Source organism: Mobula birostris, chromosome 6, assembly GCF_030028105.1.
Source record: "Mobula birostris isolate sMobBir1 chromosome 6, sMobBir1.hap1, whole genome shotgun sequence".
Lineage (NCBI taxonomy): Eukaryota > Metazoa > Chordata > Chondrichthyes > Myliobatiformes > Myliobatidae > Mobula > Mobula birostris.
Window position 1 is genome coordinate 180055230 of NC_092375.1, and position 19083 is coordinate 180074312.

The 19083-nt window shown below is 42.1% G+C and overlaps 1 protein-coding gene across 2 annotated transcripts in view; it reads right to left on the reverse strand.

Annotated features, from left to right (window-relative positions):
- itgb6 (integrin, beta 6) overlaps window positions 1-19079 on the reverse strand; it is a 66038-nt gene extending 46959 nt beyond the window's left edge. For both annotated transcript variants that reach the window (XM_072262015.1, XM_072262016.1), the window contains exons 1-7: window positions 18778-19079; window positions 18334-18413; window positions 17315-17519; window positions 16153-16399; window positions 12896-13061; window positions 12630-12791; window positions 1064-1159 (exon numbers count right to left, since the gene is read on the reverse strand). In XM_072262015.1, the coding sequence (XP_072118116.1) occupies window positions 1064-1159; window positions 12630-12791; window positions 12896-13061; window positions 16153-16399; window positions 17315-17519; window positions 18334-18413; window positions 18778-18838 (1017 nt within the window). In that variant the 5' untranslated portion in view covers window positions 18839-19079. The remainder of the gene's footprint in view (window positions 1-1063; window positions 1160-12629; window positions 12792-12895; window positions 13062-16152; window positions 16400-17314; window positions 17520-18333; window positions 18414-18777) is intronic.
- Window positions 19080-19083: the final 4 nt, after the last annotated feature.

Here is a 19083-nt window from a genome sequence, read left to right on the forward strand (position 1 = left end):
TCTAACTGGCAGAGAGCAGTATGGTATGTCCATGCTTAAAGTGCGATGAATCAGTCTAGTGAACTACCACAACAAATAACTGCAAGGGAATAGATGAAGTTGCAATAATAGGCTTCATTATTTCATGTCTGTAATGCTGAGAACTCAGCACTTTACATTCACAGACACAAAATACTCAGACAGATTAAGAATGGCATGCTCTTGACCCAACGAGGAAGGAACCATTTCTGAATATAGCAGCAATCACGGAACTTGCACTCAACGGCAGTAAGACCAAAGAACTAATTGTGGACTTCAGAAAGGGTTAGACAAGGGAACACATACCAATCCTCATAGAGGGATCAGAAGTGGAAAGAATGAGCGATTTCAAGTTCATGGGTGTCAATATCTCTGAGGACCTAACCTGGACTCCAACACATCGATGCCACTATAAAGATGAAAAGACAGCTGCTTTTTTCCATTAGGAGTTTGAGGAGATTTGGTATATCACCAAAAACACTCAAAAAATTCAACAGATATACCACGGGGAGCATTCTAACCATCCACATTGCCGTCTGGTATTGGGGGAAGGGGGGCTACTGCACAGGATCAAAGTAAGATGCAGAGAGTTGTAAGCTTAGTGAACTCTATCGTGGGCACCAGCCCCTGTTGTATCCAAGTCTTCTTCAAGGAGCCACGTGTCAAAAAGGCAGCATCCATCATTACAGATCCCACCATCCAGGGCATGCCCTCTTCTCATTGCGAAGGAGGTACAGAAGCCTGAAGGCACACACTCAATGATTCAGAAACAGCTTCTTCCCCTCTGCCATCTGATTTCTGAATGGATATTGAACTCCTGAACACTAACTCGTAACTTTTTAAAAAATTTCTTTTGTTTGCACTACTCATTTAACTACTTAATATATATATTCATATTGTAAGTCACAGTGTTTTTTCTCTATTATTATGTATTGCATAGTACTGCTACCGCAAAGTTAACAAATTTCACAACATACGCCAGTGATATTAAACCTGATTCTGATGGTGTTGAATTTGTTTCAGATACGATGGAGAAGAGAATTACCTTGTATATACTCAACTGCTCATGCGTCACAGCAAATATTAACAGGATATCATTTTCGACGAGCTTTTCTATCAGCTGTCCAAGTGTTGGATATTCCTACAAAGAATAAGAAAGGCAGAATGAAATTATTTTATGGTTCACTTGAGTAATATATTGGTACATCAAGTAATCAATGTGGGAAGACATGCTGTTCCATTCACTTGTTCTGCATAGTTGTACAGGTTGATGGAGACATACCACACTGAAAAAAAACGCTGGGAAGATTCAGGGGGTCAAATCAATTGAGTAATTCTAGCATACACATTTGTTTTGCTTTTAAGTGACACTTTGAAACATTGGAGAAAAAGTGAAAATTAAATTCATAAAATGCCAGAAAATTAGGAAAATATAAATGGAGGTTTCTCTCTAGCACATTTATCTTTGTCCCTGAAATAGCTACAATTCTCTCTTCAAGCAATATATCAGCATTCTCCAAATAAAGTCTAGTATTTCCCAAGAAAATAGTTAACTTTCAACCTACCAAATTCTACCCCGTATAACGTGCAAGTGTAACCTCTGGATCTCCATAATTTATAGAGTAGAAATAATGCACAAGGAGTTAATTACTTTCCTTTCCTTTATTAAACTACACTGACATCACTCTCTTCAAAGTCCTATCAGAATAACTAATAAATTTTAAGCAACACACACACAAAATGCTAGAGGAACTCAGCAAGTCAGGCAGCATCTATGGAAATGAATCGATAGTCAATGTTTCAGGCCGAGACTATTCTTCAGAGTTGAGAAGGAAAGGGGGAAGATGCCAGAATAAAAAGGTGGGGGGAGGAGAAGGAAGCTAGCTGGAAAATGATAGGTGAAGCCAGGTGGATGGGAAAGGTCGAGAAGAAGGAATCTGATAGGAGAGGAGAGTGGACCATAGGGGAAAGAAAAGGAGGTGGCAACCCAGGGGAAGTAATAGGCGGGGAGAAGAGGTAAAAGGTTAGAGTTGGAAATAGAGAAGGCTGGGGGGGCTGGGGGGGAATTTGTTTACTGGAAGGAGAAATCGATATTCATACCATCAGGTTAGAGGCTACCCAGATAGAATATAAAGTATTGTTCCTCCAAACTGAGAGTGGTCTGGTCTTGGCACAAGTTGGGGCTATGGACTGACACGTAGGAATGGGAAACAGATTCGGAATTAAAACACTTGGCAACCGGGAAGTCCCGTTTGAGGCCGATGGTGCAGCAGTGCTCGATGAAGCAGTCCCCCCAATTTATGACCGGTCTCACCAGTGTAGGGGAGGTCACATCAGGAGCACCAGACACAATTTTAATTTTAAACTGGGAACTAATTTTCTGACCTTCATTTAAATGCACAAGAGCACTTCCAAATGGCCCGATGATTCTACCATGATCCCTCTGCATTGTCACAACTACAAAATACACTTAGGCTTTTTCCAAGAATAGTGCCAACATCCACACAGATGAGTTCAATGTGTCCAAACAAAGAGAAATGACAAAGTGTATGACAAATAGTAAGACATGAAGTAGTTCTGCTATGCTAACTCCTCTTTTGAGGCAATCTTTCCTTCACAAACCTGTTTGATAATACGTTTCTTCACAAAAAACTCTTCTATGAAAGAGCAATTCCTTGAAATTATTTTCCTCAGTCTGCTCTCTTAACACTATATTAATTTAGTAAACATAAAAGGAATGTAAATATTTGGGGATGGACTGGTATGGGAAGGAGAAGTTCCACTTCAGTGGCCTCTGGCACGAATACTGAACCTTGTATGATGTGGGTGATCATGGTCCCATCACCATGATTGTTCTTGCCAAATTTTTCCAGAGAACTGGTTTGCCATTGCCTTCTTCTGAACAGTGTCTTTACAACAAGTGACTCCAGCCATTATCAATATTCTTCAGAGATCGTCTGCCTGGCGTCAGTGGTTGCATAACCAGGACTTCTGATCTGCACCAGCTGCTCATACAACCATCCACCACCTGCTTCCATGGCTTCACGTGACCCTGATCAATGGATTAAGCAAGTGCTACACCTTGCTCAAGGGTGACCTGCTGGCTGGTGGAAAGGAGTGCCTTACACCTCCTTTGGTAGGGACATGTCTGCCACCCAGACACTAGTACTAGGAGAGGTATAAACCATACATTAGGCTAGTCTCAAACTGAACCAGCTGTGATCAACAGTAAAGCAGGAAAGATAAATTGAAAGGATTAAAGGATCTTAGACTTGAAATCACAGAACTCTGAGCTGAAAAGGTGATATAAATAAGAGCCCAAAAATACATGAAAAAGAAGAGAATGAAGTTGGAAATTGTGCTTTTTGAGCTAGAGGTAAAAGAAAAAATTAACTCCTTAATTCCATATTTACAGTATTGCGCATGCGTCTTAGGTGTGTGTGTATATATATAGAGCGCTATAGTGCCTAAGACTTTTGCACGGCACTGTATTTGTCAACATGGAGCAGGGAGCAGGTTTATAAATCTGGCAGAAGCAAAGGATGTTGGGACTGGCGAGGGTGGTGCACTGTGTAAGGGGTACGGGACAGCTGACAGAGAATGGGTTGGGGATGGCACAGGTACAGACACACCTATCCCCGAAACACCAGGCAAGGTCATTTGATTACAAACAATTGGTTTATTGATCATTATAGAACGTCTTTCTGGTACTACTAGTTCCCTTCCCTCTCCCTCCCTGTTTTCCTAACCATGATTCCCTTCCCACTCCCAGTCCCCAGTAGAGACCGATATCAGATTTAGGTTTATCATCACTCACGTATGTCATGAATGTTTTTGTTTAGCAGCAGTACAGTGCAATACATAAAATTACTGCAGCACTGTGCAAACATCTTAGGCGCATACTGTATATATGTAGCTTCGATGCCCAAGATATTTGCACAGTACTGTGTTTATCATAAGATGTGGCCATCGTTGACAATGCTGTGATTTATTGTTCATTCCTAAATGACCGTAATCTGAGGAGTCAACTAAGGATCACGTTCAGAACAGGCCAGGCAAGAATGGCAGATGGAGGTGAACAAATACAACCGTTTTCCACTCTGGTAGCTTTGGATGTTTTCAAGGTTACTGAAACTGGCTGAGTTCCTGAAATATTTAATTACCTGAATTTAAATTCTCTCACTACAATGGTGGGAATGGAATTTGCAACACAGAATCAGAATTCCAGAATTCTGACTGCTGGCCCTGGGACTTCCCCACTGTGCTATCCTACCCCCTAGAAGTAATTATCCAGAAAAGTTAAAAAGTAAATCATTGATGGAAAAAAAAAACAGGTTTAGAAGTGTGCCCAACATACAAGGAAGAATATGAAAGGACTGCAGATACCACTTCAACTTGGGTGAAATGTCACTTTAGTTACTGCTCAGTCACGGCCACAAGGCTTGGAATTAATTATAGCAAGCTGTAAGGTGGACTGGGAAGATTTATTTTTATTTAGAGATACAGCAGGGTATCAAACCCATGCTGCCCAAATAACCTGTGAACCCATATTTCTCTGGAGTGTGGGAGAAAAGTGGATCACCCAGAGGAAACACATGCAGTCACACGGAGAATGAACAAATCCCTTACCGATTGTGGTGGAGTCTGGGTCACTGGCACTGTAATAACATTAGGTTACCATCCCACCTCACTTTAAGGATGATTACACTACAGTGGTAAGAGCGGATATTATGCAAATAAGAAATGGAAATGTGAGAATCATGTTTCAGTGGAAAGTTTAAGATCGGAGGCACTCAAGGAATCAGAAATGGGGGACACAGAGGAGCCAGGGAGTCCCACTTCTGAAGAGTGCAGAGGTTATGAGATGAAATCGAGCAGGATATGAGAACAGAGATTATTGTTATGCACGTGCCGTGCAAGAACAACAACGCAGCAGTGAGCTGAAATATTTTGACTGAGTCATGTTAGTAACGGTATATGCTGGGCATCTTTACAATGTGGGAGCTATGAACCTGGCCTGCTGAGACTTGAAAGCCCACGTGAAAAGAGAGAGCGCTCCACACGTGGGAGGTCCAATCGATTCACTGCGCGATCACACGGCTATAGGTGCACCTGCCACATTCTCACGGTACAGTCAGCAAGCTCAGCTGGGAACTGACGCACATCAGATCCTGGATAATCGTAAGGTTAAGAATGGTAGAATGAGCAAGCCAAGATATTCAGAAGTCGATAACTTCATTTCATTTCGGTGAGGGAGATGGGATAGGTAAACCTGGAGGTTAAAAAGTTACAGATGAGGTTTTCACCAGCTAAGCTGCTGAAGCAGGTGCAGAGGCAGGAAATGTTGAGATGGTGAAAGTACGTGATCTCAGAAAAGGTGCAGATGTGTGATTAGATCATCAATGAGTCAGCTAGGGTGCCAAGATTCCTTATTTGGCTCAACATCCACAACACACTTGCCAGAAAAATTGATGGCAATAAAAAGCCATTGTTTCTGAGTACAGTCCCACCCAGCTGTATGACAGCAACGTTTTTAGGAAAATATTAACTCTCTGGTTCCTTAAGTTTGTCATAGCCGGGGGTGGTAATGGGGATAGGCTACTGCTATCTATTAAATGCTCCCAATGGCATGCATCTCAAATAGCCTCTGATAGCCAAGTCCAGCTCCTAGCCTTCACACGTGGCTTAGCTACTAAACCCAGCAGAACCATTTCTACTGACAGAAGGAGGGGCAAAGGTGGGTTACTGGCATCTTCAAACCAGTCACTTCGGGTAGCTGGGGCTCATCAGCCATGGCTGGTGATGCTGCCTGGCCTGCTGAGTTCCTCCAGCATTTTGGGTGTGTAGCCATGGTTGGCAGCTCATCCAGGAGAAGGAAAACTCTGATCTCAAATCTCCACTGCCTTGCGGCTGTACCCGCTGATGGGGAAGGCTTTGGGAGAAAACCCCAAGGAAAAGTCCCTAACGCAGTCCTTTGTTGAGTTCAATGCTGTCTGGCAACTTCTGTGATGTTGCTGGTACCAAACTGTATGGGCCTCTGCCGTTCCTTTGGATTCATCAGCTGCATGGAGAGGGGCAGCATGCTGCATGGGCAACAGCTTGCTCTCCACATCGCACTGCCCTGTCTTCTGTACTGGCTTGCGTATCACGTAGTCAGCTGGGATGCCGCATCCATGGTTGATCCTGACCAACAGAGCGCCTCAAAATAACTCACTTCTCTAATTGTAAATCAAACACAAAAGCCATTTAATGTCTTTCCATTCTACAATATTTCTTCTCACTTCCTGTGACAGAAGAGAAATACTTTGGGTCACAACCAAATAGACTGGAACACTGTCACAAAAGACAAGATCCACAGTGCAAGGTGACGCACCATAATTTCTGAATGAGTCAGTGTCTGCATTCACTCAAGATATCTGCAAGTTTGCTCCGGAAATACAGATGAAGCCTGATGTACCTACCTGGCTTCACCTATCAACTTCTAGCTATCCTCCTTCCCTCCCCTCCACCTTTTATTCTGGCGCCTTCCCTCTTCCTGAAGAGGGGTCTCGGCCCGAAGCACCAACAGTTTATTCATTTCCGTAGGTGCCGCCTGGCCTGCTGAGCTCCTCCAGCGTCTTGTGAGTGTTGATTTGGATTTCCAGCACCTACAGAATTTCTTGTGTTTATCAAATATAACTAGCAAAGCTTTCAATAATATTTGCTCATGTTGAAATTCAACTTATAAAAGGCCTTAACCTTAAAAATAGTTAACCTTTCAGAATAGCTTTAGGAAGCTTTAATGCATGAATTCTGTAAAACCAAGTAAAGCTGCTTGGGAAAGCTGCCTTAGGAAACCATACATATTTTAAAAAAGCAAGAGAGATGTCTAACACTTTTGTGTCAAACAGTAATTGTGAATTACTACGAGACTTATTCTGCTGAATAATTTTTTTTTAAAAAGCACAAAATCATAGACATTTATGGCACAGGAAGAGGCCATTTAGCCCATTGTGTCAATGCTGGGCAAATGTTAGCTGTTTAGGCTACCCTGACTTCCCAACTGACAGTCCTTGTATGTAACAGCCCATCAGGTGGTCCCCAGCTATCTCAAGACCGTGATGAGGTTTCTGTCTAACCCACCTTCCAGGCAGTGAATTCCTGATCTACATAATATTGTTGGGAATCTCAGCTCAATACTCCAATTCAGCAGGCCTTATAATTTCTTCGCAGACTTCTTCCACACTTTCACCTTTACTGCCACAGTGAGGTGACCAGATCTGTACAGGGAATGGTACTCCCTCCTGTCTATAATTGCAGCTTTCAACATTGACACCCTCTCTTTTCTGGAGACCTTGCCTTTCCATGCCACCATTCAGCACCACACGAAAACTTATTCATCTTGTAGCCCTTCGGCATATTGTTCATTCCTCTTGTCTCTGCTAGTTATGGAAACCCTATACATTAATATATGGATTGCATGTTTTCCTTCATATTTCAGCCCAGCAACCTCCTCCCCCACCCCCCACAGCCTAATCACAGAACAATTTACAATGACCAATCAACCTATCAACTGGTAGGTACATCTTTGGATTGTGGGAGGAAACCCGAGCACTGGGAGGAAAACACCACGGTCACAGGGAGAACGTACAACCTCCTTACCAGGCAGCGGCGGGAATTAAACCCGCATTGCCTGTACTGTAAAGTGTTGTGCTATGACGCTACTGTGCTGCCTCAATTTTTCCACTGTGCTGCTGTTTTGAGATTCATAACAAAATCAGTTGATGACTGACAAGTTTAAAGACCGTTAGATCTGGAGTTGGCCAGTGGTGTAGTGGCATCAGCACAGGACTTAGAGGGTGTTGGGCCTGAGTTCCCAACCTGGGCAGCAGCGGTTTCTGATTGGTCAGAAAGGTTTGGCAATCTACTTCTGTATCTTGTCAAGTAAACCCTACGGACAACTACACTATCAATCGTGCAGTCCCTATGGACACTAGACTATCCATAATATGCACCCAATAGACAACTATACTATCCACAGGGTCGCCATGACTCGACGGGGACTCAACAACAACAACAAGATATAGAGGCACAATGGGACACATCAAGTCTACTCTGTCATTTCTCAGGGCTGAGTGTGTCTTCACCTGTGCCAACCCCGATTCCTGGCACTCCTATTCCGCTACCTGTCCCATGCCCCTCCCACACTGCTCCACCCTCATTATTCCCCAACATCTGTTGCTCCCGCCAGATTTCCCTCCAGGCTCGACAAGAAGCTCAGAGACCTCGGCCTTCACCTTGCCTTGTGGAGCTGGATCCTGTTCTTCCTGTCAGATCACCGGCAGGTGGTAAGAGTGGGCTCCTTCACCTCTACCCCTCTGACCCTCAACACAGGTGCTCCTCAGGGTTGTGTACTAAGCCCCCCTCCTTTATTCTCAGTATACCCATGACTGTGTCACCATCCATAGCTCCAATCTGCTAATCAAATTTGCTGACAAGGTCTAATCTCAAATAATAATGAGGCAGCCTACAGAGGGGAAGTCATCACCCTGACACAGTGGTGTCAAGAAAACAACCTCTCCCTCAACGTCACAAAAACAAAGGAGGTGGTTGTGGTCTACAGGAGGAATGGAGATAGGCTAACCCCTATAGACATCAATGGAAATGGGGTCGAGAAGGTGAACAGCTTTAAATTCCTCAGCATAAACATCACCAAGGATCTCACGCGGTCAGTACATACCAGCTGTGTGGTGAAAAAGGCATAACAGCGCCTCTTTCACCTCAGATGGTTGAAGAAGTTTGGTGTGGCCCCCCAAATTCTAAGTACTTTCTATAGGGGCACGAGTGAGAGCTTCCTGACTGGCTGCATTACTGCGTGGTATGGAAACTGTACTTCCCTTAATCGCAGGACTCTGCAGAGAGTGGTGCAGACAGCCCAGCGCATCTGTAGATGTGAACTTCCCACTATTCAGGACATTTACAAAGACAGGTGTGTAAAAAGACCCGAAGGATCATTGGAGACCTGAGTACTATAATTGCACATTAAACAGAGATGTAACGTAAAGATTTTAGTCCTTGAGTATATGAAGGATGTAAGTAATAAAGTCAATTAATTCAATTTACAAACTCGCTCTCCACTCCTGTGCTGAGTATGTATAGATGCTGTATATGTGCTGAAGAATTCTCCACAGTACTATAAGCTTTCCAGCTTTTTGTTGATGGAGGTACTAGGACAGATACTATTTGATAAGGCTGCTGCACAATTGTCAGGTCACAGAAGAGAAACACGAATTATTAAGTGCTATGTGGGCATGGATTCTTAGATAGTGGAAGGAAAAAAGATGTTCCCAGGATTACCAGTGGGCTTAAAGATAATGGACTGTAATTTGTCTTCCCAGTGAACAAACAAAGCCATAGTAAGTGAGCACTGAAGCAAGCTGCAATTAGAAATCTACTTTTTATTTAATTGCTCTACTTAATGTTAAATTCAGCCACACAGACCACATCAAGTCTGTTATTTGATCTACGTATGGCCTGTGGTTGTGATAAGGTCGAGACCCGAATAGTTCTGGTGAATGTTGTGCAGCAAACTCAATAACTACTTGATAGGATTATTTTTGCTGATGATTGAGGGGAGACTGACTGGTTACCAACAATGTAGAAAATTACCCAGGTACATTCGGTTCAGAAATGTAGGACAAATTCAACCCATCGCTGCAGGAGTCGGGCATGATGGATCCTTGAACAGAATGTTAAAACCATTTGGCAGAACGTGTCAAAAATCAGAACTCACCAATAAGCACCAAGACCTTGCTTGGTTGGCAGTGAGAGGAGCTCACCCCTTCAGATTATTCCTGCACAGTGTTTCGCCCCTAGCACTCTGATTTGCAGGCTGTTCCCACAAATGCATAGGGACACACGTCAAGTGTTGCTGGAAGATCAAAGGTGCACTTTAGTCTGCCTGAAACGTGTTGATCTGCCAACTCAACCACATGTCCATAAGGTCAGTCTGCCTGAAACATGTTGTTGTTTTGAAAGATCACCATGTCCATGAGGAAACGTTGCTGTTTGCACAGCTCAGGCTGCAGGAATACATCCTGAGGGATGCCCTGCGGCTTGGTGCAGCCAGCACAGGGGCTTTGTGGGGAAGAACTGTATCCACACTCCTGTTCTCAATATACCAATGAGGAGCTGAGCCCTGAGGCCTCTCAAATTAAATGTGTGTTTTTCAACAAGGCCACATGGGTGGCAATGGTACATTGTACGCAGAACGTACAGAGCAGACAACCCTATCAATGTAAAGTCATGTACTACTTGTGTAGGAATATAGGTTTATGATTATAGTTACACACATAAAAGTTGCTGGTCAGGACGAAGGGCCTCGGCCCGAAACGTCAACTGTACCTCTTCCTAGAGATGCTGCCTGGCCTGCTGCGTTCACCAGCAACTTTTATGTGCGTTGCTTGGAATTCCAGCATGTGCAGATTTCCTCGTTTATGATTATAGTTCATTGTTTAAATAAAAATACTTAGCCATCACCTCCAGTTGCAAATGCTACTCATGTTCATGACTCCCTTCCCCTCACCCTCCCATGGGTATTCCTGACCTCAAATGCACAGCTGGGGTTCACCCTGGACACCCAGCTTACACCCTTGAGTAATGACTGCTGAACTATCAAGATTACCTGAACAACTGGAGAGCGGATTATTGAAGTTTTGCTCTAAATGCTCCTTCGATATGAATGGGTGCTTAATCTCCCAATATATCTTCAGTCCTTACACCATGAGCTCTTCCCCTGTCCCCTGAGAAATACCAGGAATTGAACTCTGTAGCATTGTAATTAACCTTTTACACAATTATGGAATTTCTTAAACTGGATGATTCTGGTCTAAGCAAACCATTCTGAAATAAAACTAATCACATTCAAAGACTTCATTTACTGAAAATATGCATCCATATTTCATATACAATTCGAAGTGTTGTTAGATGAGTAAACAGCGAATTTTTCAGCGGTGGGAGTATTTGCAGTCAAGTCTACATGTCAAACATTTACACAAGTCTCCTCCACACAGGCTGCTCCCCCACCCTCAACAAGTTCCCATTTTTAAACCACTGGGCCAGATGGTACCCAAACCGGCCCAGACATGTCGGTCGCGCTCGGTCCTCGCCTGCTGCTAGCATTGTTACCACCAGGGGGAGCAAGCCATGAACAGCACCAAAGCCATTGGAAGGGGAAATGAGCTCCCCCACCCCCACAGGAGCATCCTGATGACCTCCTGACGGCACATGCAGCTTGGAGGCTTTCTCACCAGTCTCAGTATTACTGATGATCAAAGATAGTTGGAAAAGATTAAACTGATTAAGAAAATATCCCAAACATAAACATTAAAATAACATCACACACAAAATGCTGGTGAATGCAGCAGGCCAGGCAGCATCTATAGGAAGAGGTGCAGTCGACGTTTCAGGCCGAGACCCTTCGTCAGGACTAACTGAAAGAAGAGATAGTAAGAGATTTGAAAGTGGGAGGGGGAGGGGGAGATCTGAAATGATAGGAGAAGACAGGAGGGGGAGGGATGGAGCTAAGAGCTGGAAAGTTGATTGGCAAAAGGAATACCAGGCTGGAAGAGGGAGAGGACCATGGGACGGGAGGCCTAGGGAGAAAGGAAGGGGGAGGGGAGCACCAGAGGAAGATATAGTGAGAGGGACAGAGGGAGAAAAGGAGAGAGAAAGAAAGAGGAAAAAAAATAATAATAAATAAGGGATGGGTAAGAAGGGGAGGAGGGACATTAACGAAAGTTAGAGAAGTCAATGTTCATGCCTCAGGTTGGAGGCTACCCAGACGGAATATCCTGCAACCTGAGTGTGGCTTCATCTTCACAGTAGAGGAGGTCGTGGATAGACATATCAGAATGGGAATGGGATGTGGAATTAAAATGTGTGGCCACTGGGAGATCCTGCTTTCTCAGGCAGACAGAGCGTAGGTGTTCAGCGAAACAATTCCCCAGTCTGCGTCGGGTCTCGCCAATATATAGAAGGCCATATTATTCAGCACACATTAAACTGGTAATTTTAACCATGAACTTTAAATCAGTGACTTCATTCAGGAAAATGGAGTTTAAGCTGAGGGACCAGATACAGGTGGCATCTAGCCTCAAAGCGAAGGAAGCCAAAGGTAAGAGCAGGAATGGAGTAAGGGGCGAGAGCTGTAGCCACAACATGGTGGCACAGCAGCATGCCAGTTAGCGTAATGCTTTACAGTAACAGGGACCTGGGTTCAAGTCCTGTTCCTGCCTGTAAGGTGTCTGTACATTCTCCCTGTGACCGTGTGTGTTTCCTTTGGGTGCTCCAGTTTCCACCCACAGTCAAAAGACCTACTGGTTAGTAGGTTAATTGGTAATTGTACATTGTCCCGTGATTAGGCTAGGGTTAAATCAGGGGTTGCTGGGTAGCACGACTCAAAGGGCTGGAAGGGCCTATTGTGTGGGGTACCACACAAATAAATATCATCCTGACAACTACACTGCAATACACAGACGCATAGTCCAGACACACTTAGTCCGTTGAGTTTGTTTTCTTCCATTACTGATGTCTTAGAAATATTTCTGAATTAAAAATTAAACTACTATTACCATTGTTCTTGTCTTGGCGTATATGTTCTGGCTGTCCAAATGGCATTTTCCATCATGAGGAACAACAATACCAGCCAACTTGCTGTCCATTCCAAAGTGCGTATCAGCATCACTCACAAATACCAATAAGTGCAAGGAATCATTTCGCCAACCGATTTTTTCCTAAAATATAGATTTGTAATACTTCAAGTTATCTTAAGGCATTTAAAATCATTCTTCGACTTTGCAAAACAAAGACCAAACTCCCAGCTTGGTAGCTAATTTACCTTGCACACAGTGGCTTGTAATATGGCATCAAATCCTCCTTCGGGTGTATCTACATTTGCAGAAATCTGTTGATTTTGAACAACTTCATTAAATTTTATGGTGTCTTCAGTCAGCGAGAGCAAGTGCTTATAACCGAATGCAGGCAAGCAATGATCATACACAACCCTAATTTGAAAGAAATACACGTCATAGATTTCTGTTTGCAAGCACAAGATGTTTCATGAGTTTGTGAAATAACATTAATTTCACATTGCATTAATATTGTGAAACCTGTCTGGGACAAGTTGTAGCATTTAGGTTTGGTTACACTTCTTGTGCTCAGCTGTATATAACGGCATGAATAGCAAAGTCTGGGCAGTCAGCATTTTCATCATTTAGAGTCAAAATTCAGAGCATGCAAGTGAACGGACATTGAACCCATGAACACTACTTTTATTTCTATTTTTGCACTACTTATTTAACTATTTTATATATACACATACACACCTAATGTAATTCACAGCCTTTTCCCGTCATTAGGTATTGCATTGTACTGTTGCCGCAAAGACAACAAATTTCATGGCATATTCAGGTGATAAGAGACCTGATTCTGATTTTAAACCAGTTTTGAGACCAAGCACACTAGGAGTGAGATAGTCCCCTTAGAAAGTCTGACATTATTTGCTCATAGTCAAATAAGGCTCCCAGGATTAATAATTACAAGTTTAATATCACTGTCAGGAGCAAATGCCTTTGTGTTAATGCTAAGACAGATTTTATGAATGCACTCCAGTATCAATATCGGTATTATAAATACTTGTAACAAAATTTAAGAGGCATCTTGACAGGTCCTTTAATGAATAGGGCAGAGAGGAAGGAGGAATTAATTCAATTCATTGTAGGTAGGCTTTATGATCAGCATTGATGTGATGGGCTGAAAAGTCTATTTCTATGCTCTACAACTCTATGATTCAATGACTCCAGTTCATGATTAGTGCAATAACACTTGCATTACTTGAGTTGAATGTATATTATTCACTTGTATAGATCTCAGCTAATTAGACAACTTATTTTAGAATGCAGAAATGATACTTACAGTAGATCCATAAATGAAGAAACACGAGTGGAATGGATAACATTATTGAAAATGATCCTACTGTCAAAATAACTGAGGCCAAAGTCATTCATTATTAATTTTGTGTAACTTCAGGTAAGGGACAGATAGGCAGTAAGATGTCAGTCTGGGGAAGTTACTGTCTGAATTATATCTTGTATTGCAAGCCCTGCTAGCATAAGATTTCAAAGTCTCACCATGTACAGGTCTTTCATTTTGTCAATCTGCTAAACTTATATAATAGATAACAACTAAATTCCCTACTGAAAGGTGTTAATATCAGAAAATTACCCTCACAAGGCAATAATTCTAAGTTATTGAAATCTCTTTGGATCTCAAAATTACAGAGTCTTTAAAATTCAAGGCCAGAGGGGTGATTTTTTATTGGTGTAAAGAGGTCAAATCAAGTTTGCAAATCTATTTTAATCCAGGCTAGTCAAATTTTCAAATCAAATGGAGCTGAAAAATGGCACTCATAGGATGACAGTTCTCAGCATCTTTATTTCCTTCATGCATGATTTTTCAAAAAAAAAATATTTAATCAATTTACTCTAATTTACGCTTCCTTCCAAGACCATCAGCTTTAATTTCCCCAATCTTTATCTGATTACCTAAAGACAAACCCTTTTAGTTTTCCAGTTCACTCAGGTCCTCAATCTCCCATTTCCTATGCTATTTGTTATGAGTTTGTTCTCTTTAAAGAAACAAATACCAGACCCTCCCCCCAAAAAAATGTTAAAGACAACAGAAAGCAAATACAATTAAATATCTTGATACACCAATGTGATCCGTTATTGTTCTATGTAATTGGTTATGACTTCATATTCCTCAAAAAATGCCTTTGATTATACTGTACTAGTGCTAATTTCAGACCACACCTCAATGGTGTTATTGTGGCTTTTAACAAGACTTGTTTCATTCTGCTGTGTCGTATCCATGCCTGATGAGGTTTAGAATATTGGGAGAGAACAAATGACATGATTGGCTCTTTTTCAAAAGCTTTTATCTATTTCAAATGTACGTTTATTTTATGCAAAGGGCAAATGCTGCATCAAAGCTGAACCCGTCTGTAGAAAACAGATTGAAAATCCTTTCAGTTGAAAAGGTCATTCATTCTGTTTGTGTCCAAATGAGCTCCATCCTGCACGGTGCAATGCTTATGACCTGAATGCATAATAGAATAAACTACAGGTTGATAAATTTAAATCTACGAAAATACAATCTAAGCATTTGACAAGCTGATCCTAAACTAGTTTCAATGGTAGAAACCTCTTCCCCCATAAAGTTTAGAACAACTGCACTGGGGAACAAATAATGTATTTTAGGGTTAAAAGAAAGTAAGACTTATTTAAGAATCAGCAGAATTTGCTGTTTTAATTAGCTGAGCAATAAGTTTTGTTTTAATTTGATGTTAAAGTCCTAGGATACCAGGAAAACAGCCCCATTTGTGAACAGGAGAAACTGTAAGGAAAATGTTTCCTCCTTGGTATATACTAAAATAAAATGGAAGTCTGTAAGACAAAATACTTGTCGTGTGATCATTTTGAAAAAGTACACAGTCCACAGCAATGTTTTGAGAGAGTCAAGGAAGTTCGTCTGCAGCCAGCATAGTAGAAAGTGGTGAAAAAACATGTTTGTCTGGGCTGAAGGTGAAAAGGGCTGGTACAGCTGCTATCATCAAGGGGTGGAGAAGTACCAGTGTAAATGGTTTTGATGGATGTAAAAGGGCACTTCTTTGGTGCAAGGGGGAAAGAGAGTTTTCTCCTGGGGTAGGTCATGGCTAGGAAGATAGTATGGAGAGAGAGACAGATGTGTGAAAGTCTGTCAGCTCATTCAGACGATGATATGTATTATTTTTGATTTCTGTACTGCTACTATTTACTGCTGTAGAGAGTTGTTTTTCCTTGTGTATTGTACTTATGCTAGTTCTAAAAGTGTTTTCTTGTGGTGTTGAACATGTGCGCTGTCCTTTTGTCTGCGATTACATTGAGCTGAATGACGAAAGAACACATAACGAATTTTAAAACAATTTTCATCTACAGTAACCTAGATGATCTTAATCAAAGGCACGTTGTACAATATTGCCTGACAACACCTGGCTCTAAATCCCCACGCTTCTGACAAGAACTCGACGTGGATATTAATACAAAATGAACTACATACCAGCAGGGATTAATTAAATCAACCTGAGTTGTTTTGATATAAGGAGACACTGGCTTTTCTACGAATGCACCAAAGCCTAGTTTAAAGTTGCTGGTTAATTTGGCCATCTCCTTGGATAACGAAGATCCCAGTTCTTTAATTCTGGCTAGATCATCAACCATAGAGCCAGAAAGATCCATTAGATAATAGAGGTCAACTGGATAATCTTCAGCCTGGCGCACATCCACTCCAAATGTCACCTGATTGCCTGACAGAAAATTATAGATTAAATCCAGAAATAATCATAAGAGATGACATATTAAATATTTGTAAGTGTAAGATGTCTGCTTGCATCATATCACTGGTAACTTTATTACTCTTCTTCTTCATTCTGTGCACCATGTGTTAGGCTAAGTTTTTAGGCTAAGGAACCCCTAAGTTTCTGATACAAAAACCTCACAAGCCCAGTGTTTTTGACTGCATGGTACAACTTGAGTAGAAAACTCTACAAAAGTTAGTGAACTCAGCCCAGTACATCGCTCTCAACCATTGAGCGCATCTCCATGAAAGCAGCATCCATCATCCGAGATCCTCACCACCCAGGTCTTGGTCTTTTCCTACAGCTACCATAAAAAAAACCTTAGGACTCGCACCACCACATTTACTACCCCACAATCATCAGGCTCTGGAACAGGAGGGGATAACTACACTGACTTGCCCATCGATTGAGGTGCACCTACAACCAATCTCACTCCAAGGCCCCTTTGTCGTGTTATCTCGTGTTCTCATTACGTATTTATCTATGCATTGCGCAGTTTGTCGTCCTTCATTGATCCTGCTATAGTTACTATTCCTTTTGCTGAGTATGCCCGCAGAAAAGTCAATTTCAGTGTTCTTTGTGGTGACACTATGATAATAATATTTACTTTGAAAAGAGATTGTGCCGGCTCATGCGAGGTCAATGGAATATTCACAATATCAAGCGAATTGCCTATTTAAATGAATGATCAGAAGTCTTTTACGGCAATTTAAAGCATTGTAGCCAGCTATTCTGGCTCTAGTATTTTCAGGTACAAGGGCAAGTATAATGGCGAAGGATCAATATTACAGTGAAACCCTTTTAAAAGTTGTGCCCGCTCCTCTTTCAGGCATATTCACGGTGCTACCCCTCCATGGAGTTTACCTGGTCGCAGATTAAGTATGAGTTTTTGGGGAGACATTTGTATCCTTTTCTCGTCCCCCTTTTGTCGACTCAAGCTTAAAGTCTCCTTTCTTATAATATGAACGTGGCTAACTGGGAACTCGATAAACTCCAGAGAACACCCTCGTCCTAAAAGGTCGTCGAGAGCGCCGCACCTTCCACCGGAATTTAAATCAACATTGAAGTCCTAAAATAAACAATTTGCATTACATGTCGGCATTGGAAAGGATAAATTTTCCAAACTAAAACAGGTCACGGAATGTCACCCGAGTAAAGAAACGGTTTGAAACTCTGAAACTTTGTATTTACTTTCTCGATGTCTTCTTATAGGTGTACCTCACTGAATATAGCTGTACTTTACCGCGATTAGAAACACATTATTCAAAAGTTCGTTTAAACGTTCTTCAATAGACTTCATTTTGTAATATCAGTAAAATTTCTTCAAACGATTTTTCCCATTTATCCTAAGTTTAATTTATGTAAGCATTCGTTTTGCTGCAAACAATTTGAACTGGATTTTGTATTTATTTTTTGCTGTAAGGTGTTGCAGACGTTTTCTTCCCCAGGGTTTATCAATGATTTTTTTTGCAGTTATCTAATTAATCTAGATCACGGTGATTGAATGCGAGTGAGTCAGTATAAATTTCCGCCCTGAAATGCCTTACTTTAGGGCAGATTATTTATTCTCATAATTTCTTGCCTTCGGGAGTGTTTGGGCGAAGAGGAGGCCAAGGGGAAAACTAGCAGTTCTAGCAGTTTGTGTTGAGTCTTTCAAAATCACACAAAATGGGTTATTCATTTACCTCTTCTGTCGTACATATAATCGCATTTACTGTACCACAACGCCCAAGTTTCCAGGAGAAGGCGGTTGTTTTAGTAGGTTAATTATTAATCTCGTGGTCCCTCCACAACCAGAATGAAAAGGAAGATGCAGAGGATCGCTCCAAAGCCTTATTAAACAGCGCACTAAATAAAAAGTACTTTTAAAGAGTTGTTCCTACCTCTTGAAAACACCAAGCGCATTGATGTCCGAGTTTTAGACAGTCTTCACAAGTGTCTGCATTTCCAGAAGAGCAAGAGCCTGCGGAGAAAACAACGGAGGAATTGTAGCCGGAATTATCGCTGAAGCATACAATTAAGGGTCTCAGCCCGAAACGCCGACTGTTTACTCTTTTCCATAGATGCTGCCTGGCCTTCGGAGTTCCTCCGGCATTTCATGTGTGTTCATTACAAAATAGTAGATTGATAACATGTGGATGGCACCGTCACATGCTGTGCTACATTATATTAAAAAAAGGAATTTCAATATCACGTGCTGCACAATCAGCTTCAGCGCACGTTACCAGAAATACTCAAGACCGAATCAGAATATATTGGAATCGTTTTCACGCTGCCTAAATGCCAGTCCTTGAAGCAAGTAAATACTCCTCTGACCATGAACTCACCTGCAACACTGCCTAACGTCCTTCCTAGAAGCAGCACGATTGTTACCAGGTCTACTGTCATTTCTTTCGATTTGAACGCACAATAAACAGGTTAAAAAAGGGGGATAAATTCCAGGCAGCAAGGAAATTACCCGAAAAGCTGCCGATACCTGCGGCCTCAGGTTTTGTGAGGGAGGAGCCTCAACCAGCGAGCATGGGGCGTGCAGCCTACCTTCCACCTGCGGAGGTGGAGCAGATGGCTCACACTCCGAGACGCTGAGGGGTATAACCGCCATGGTGGAGACGCCTCGCCCCTGTCCTTCGCCA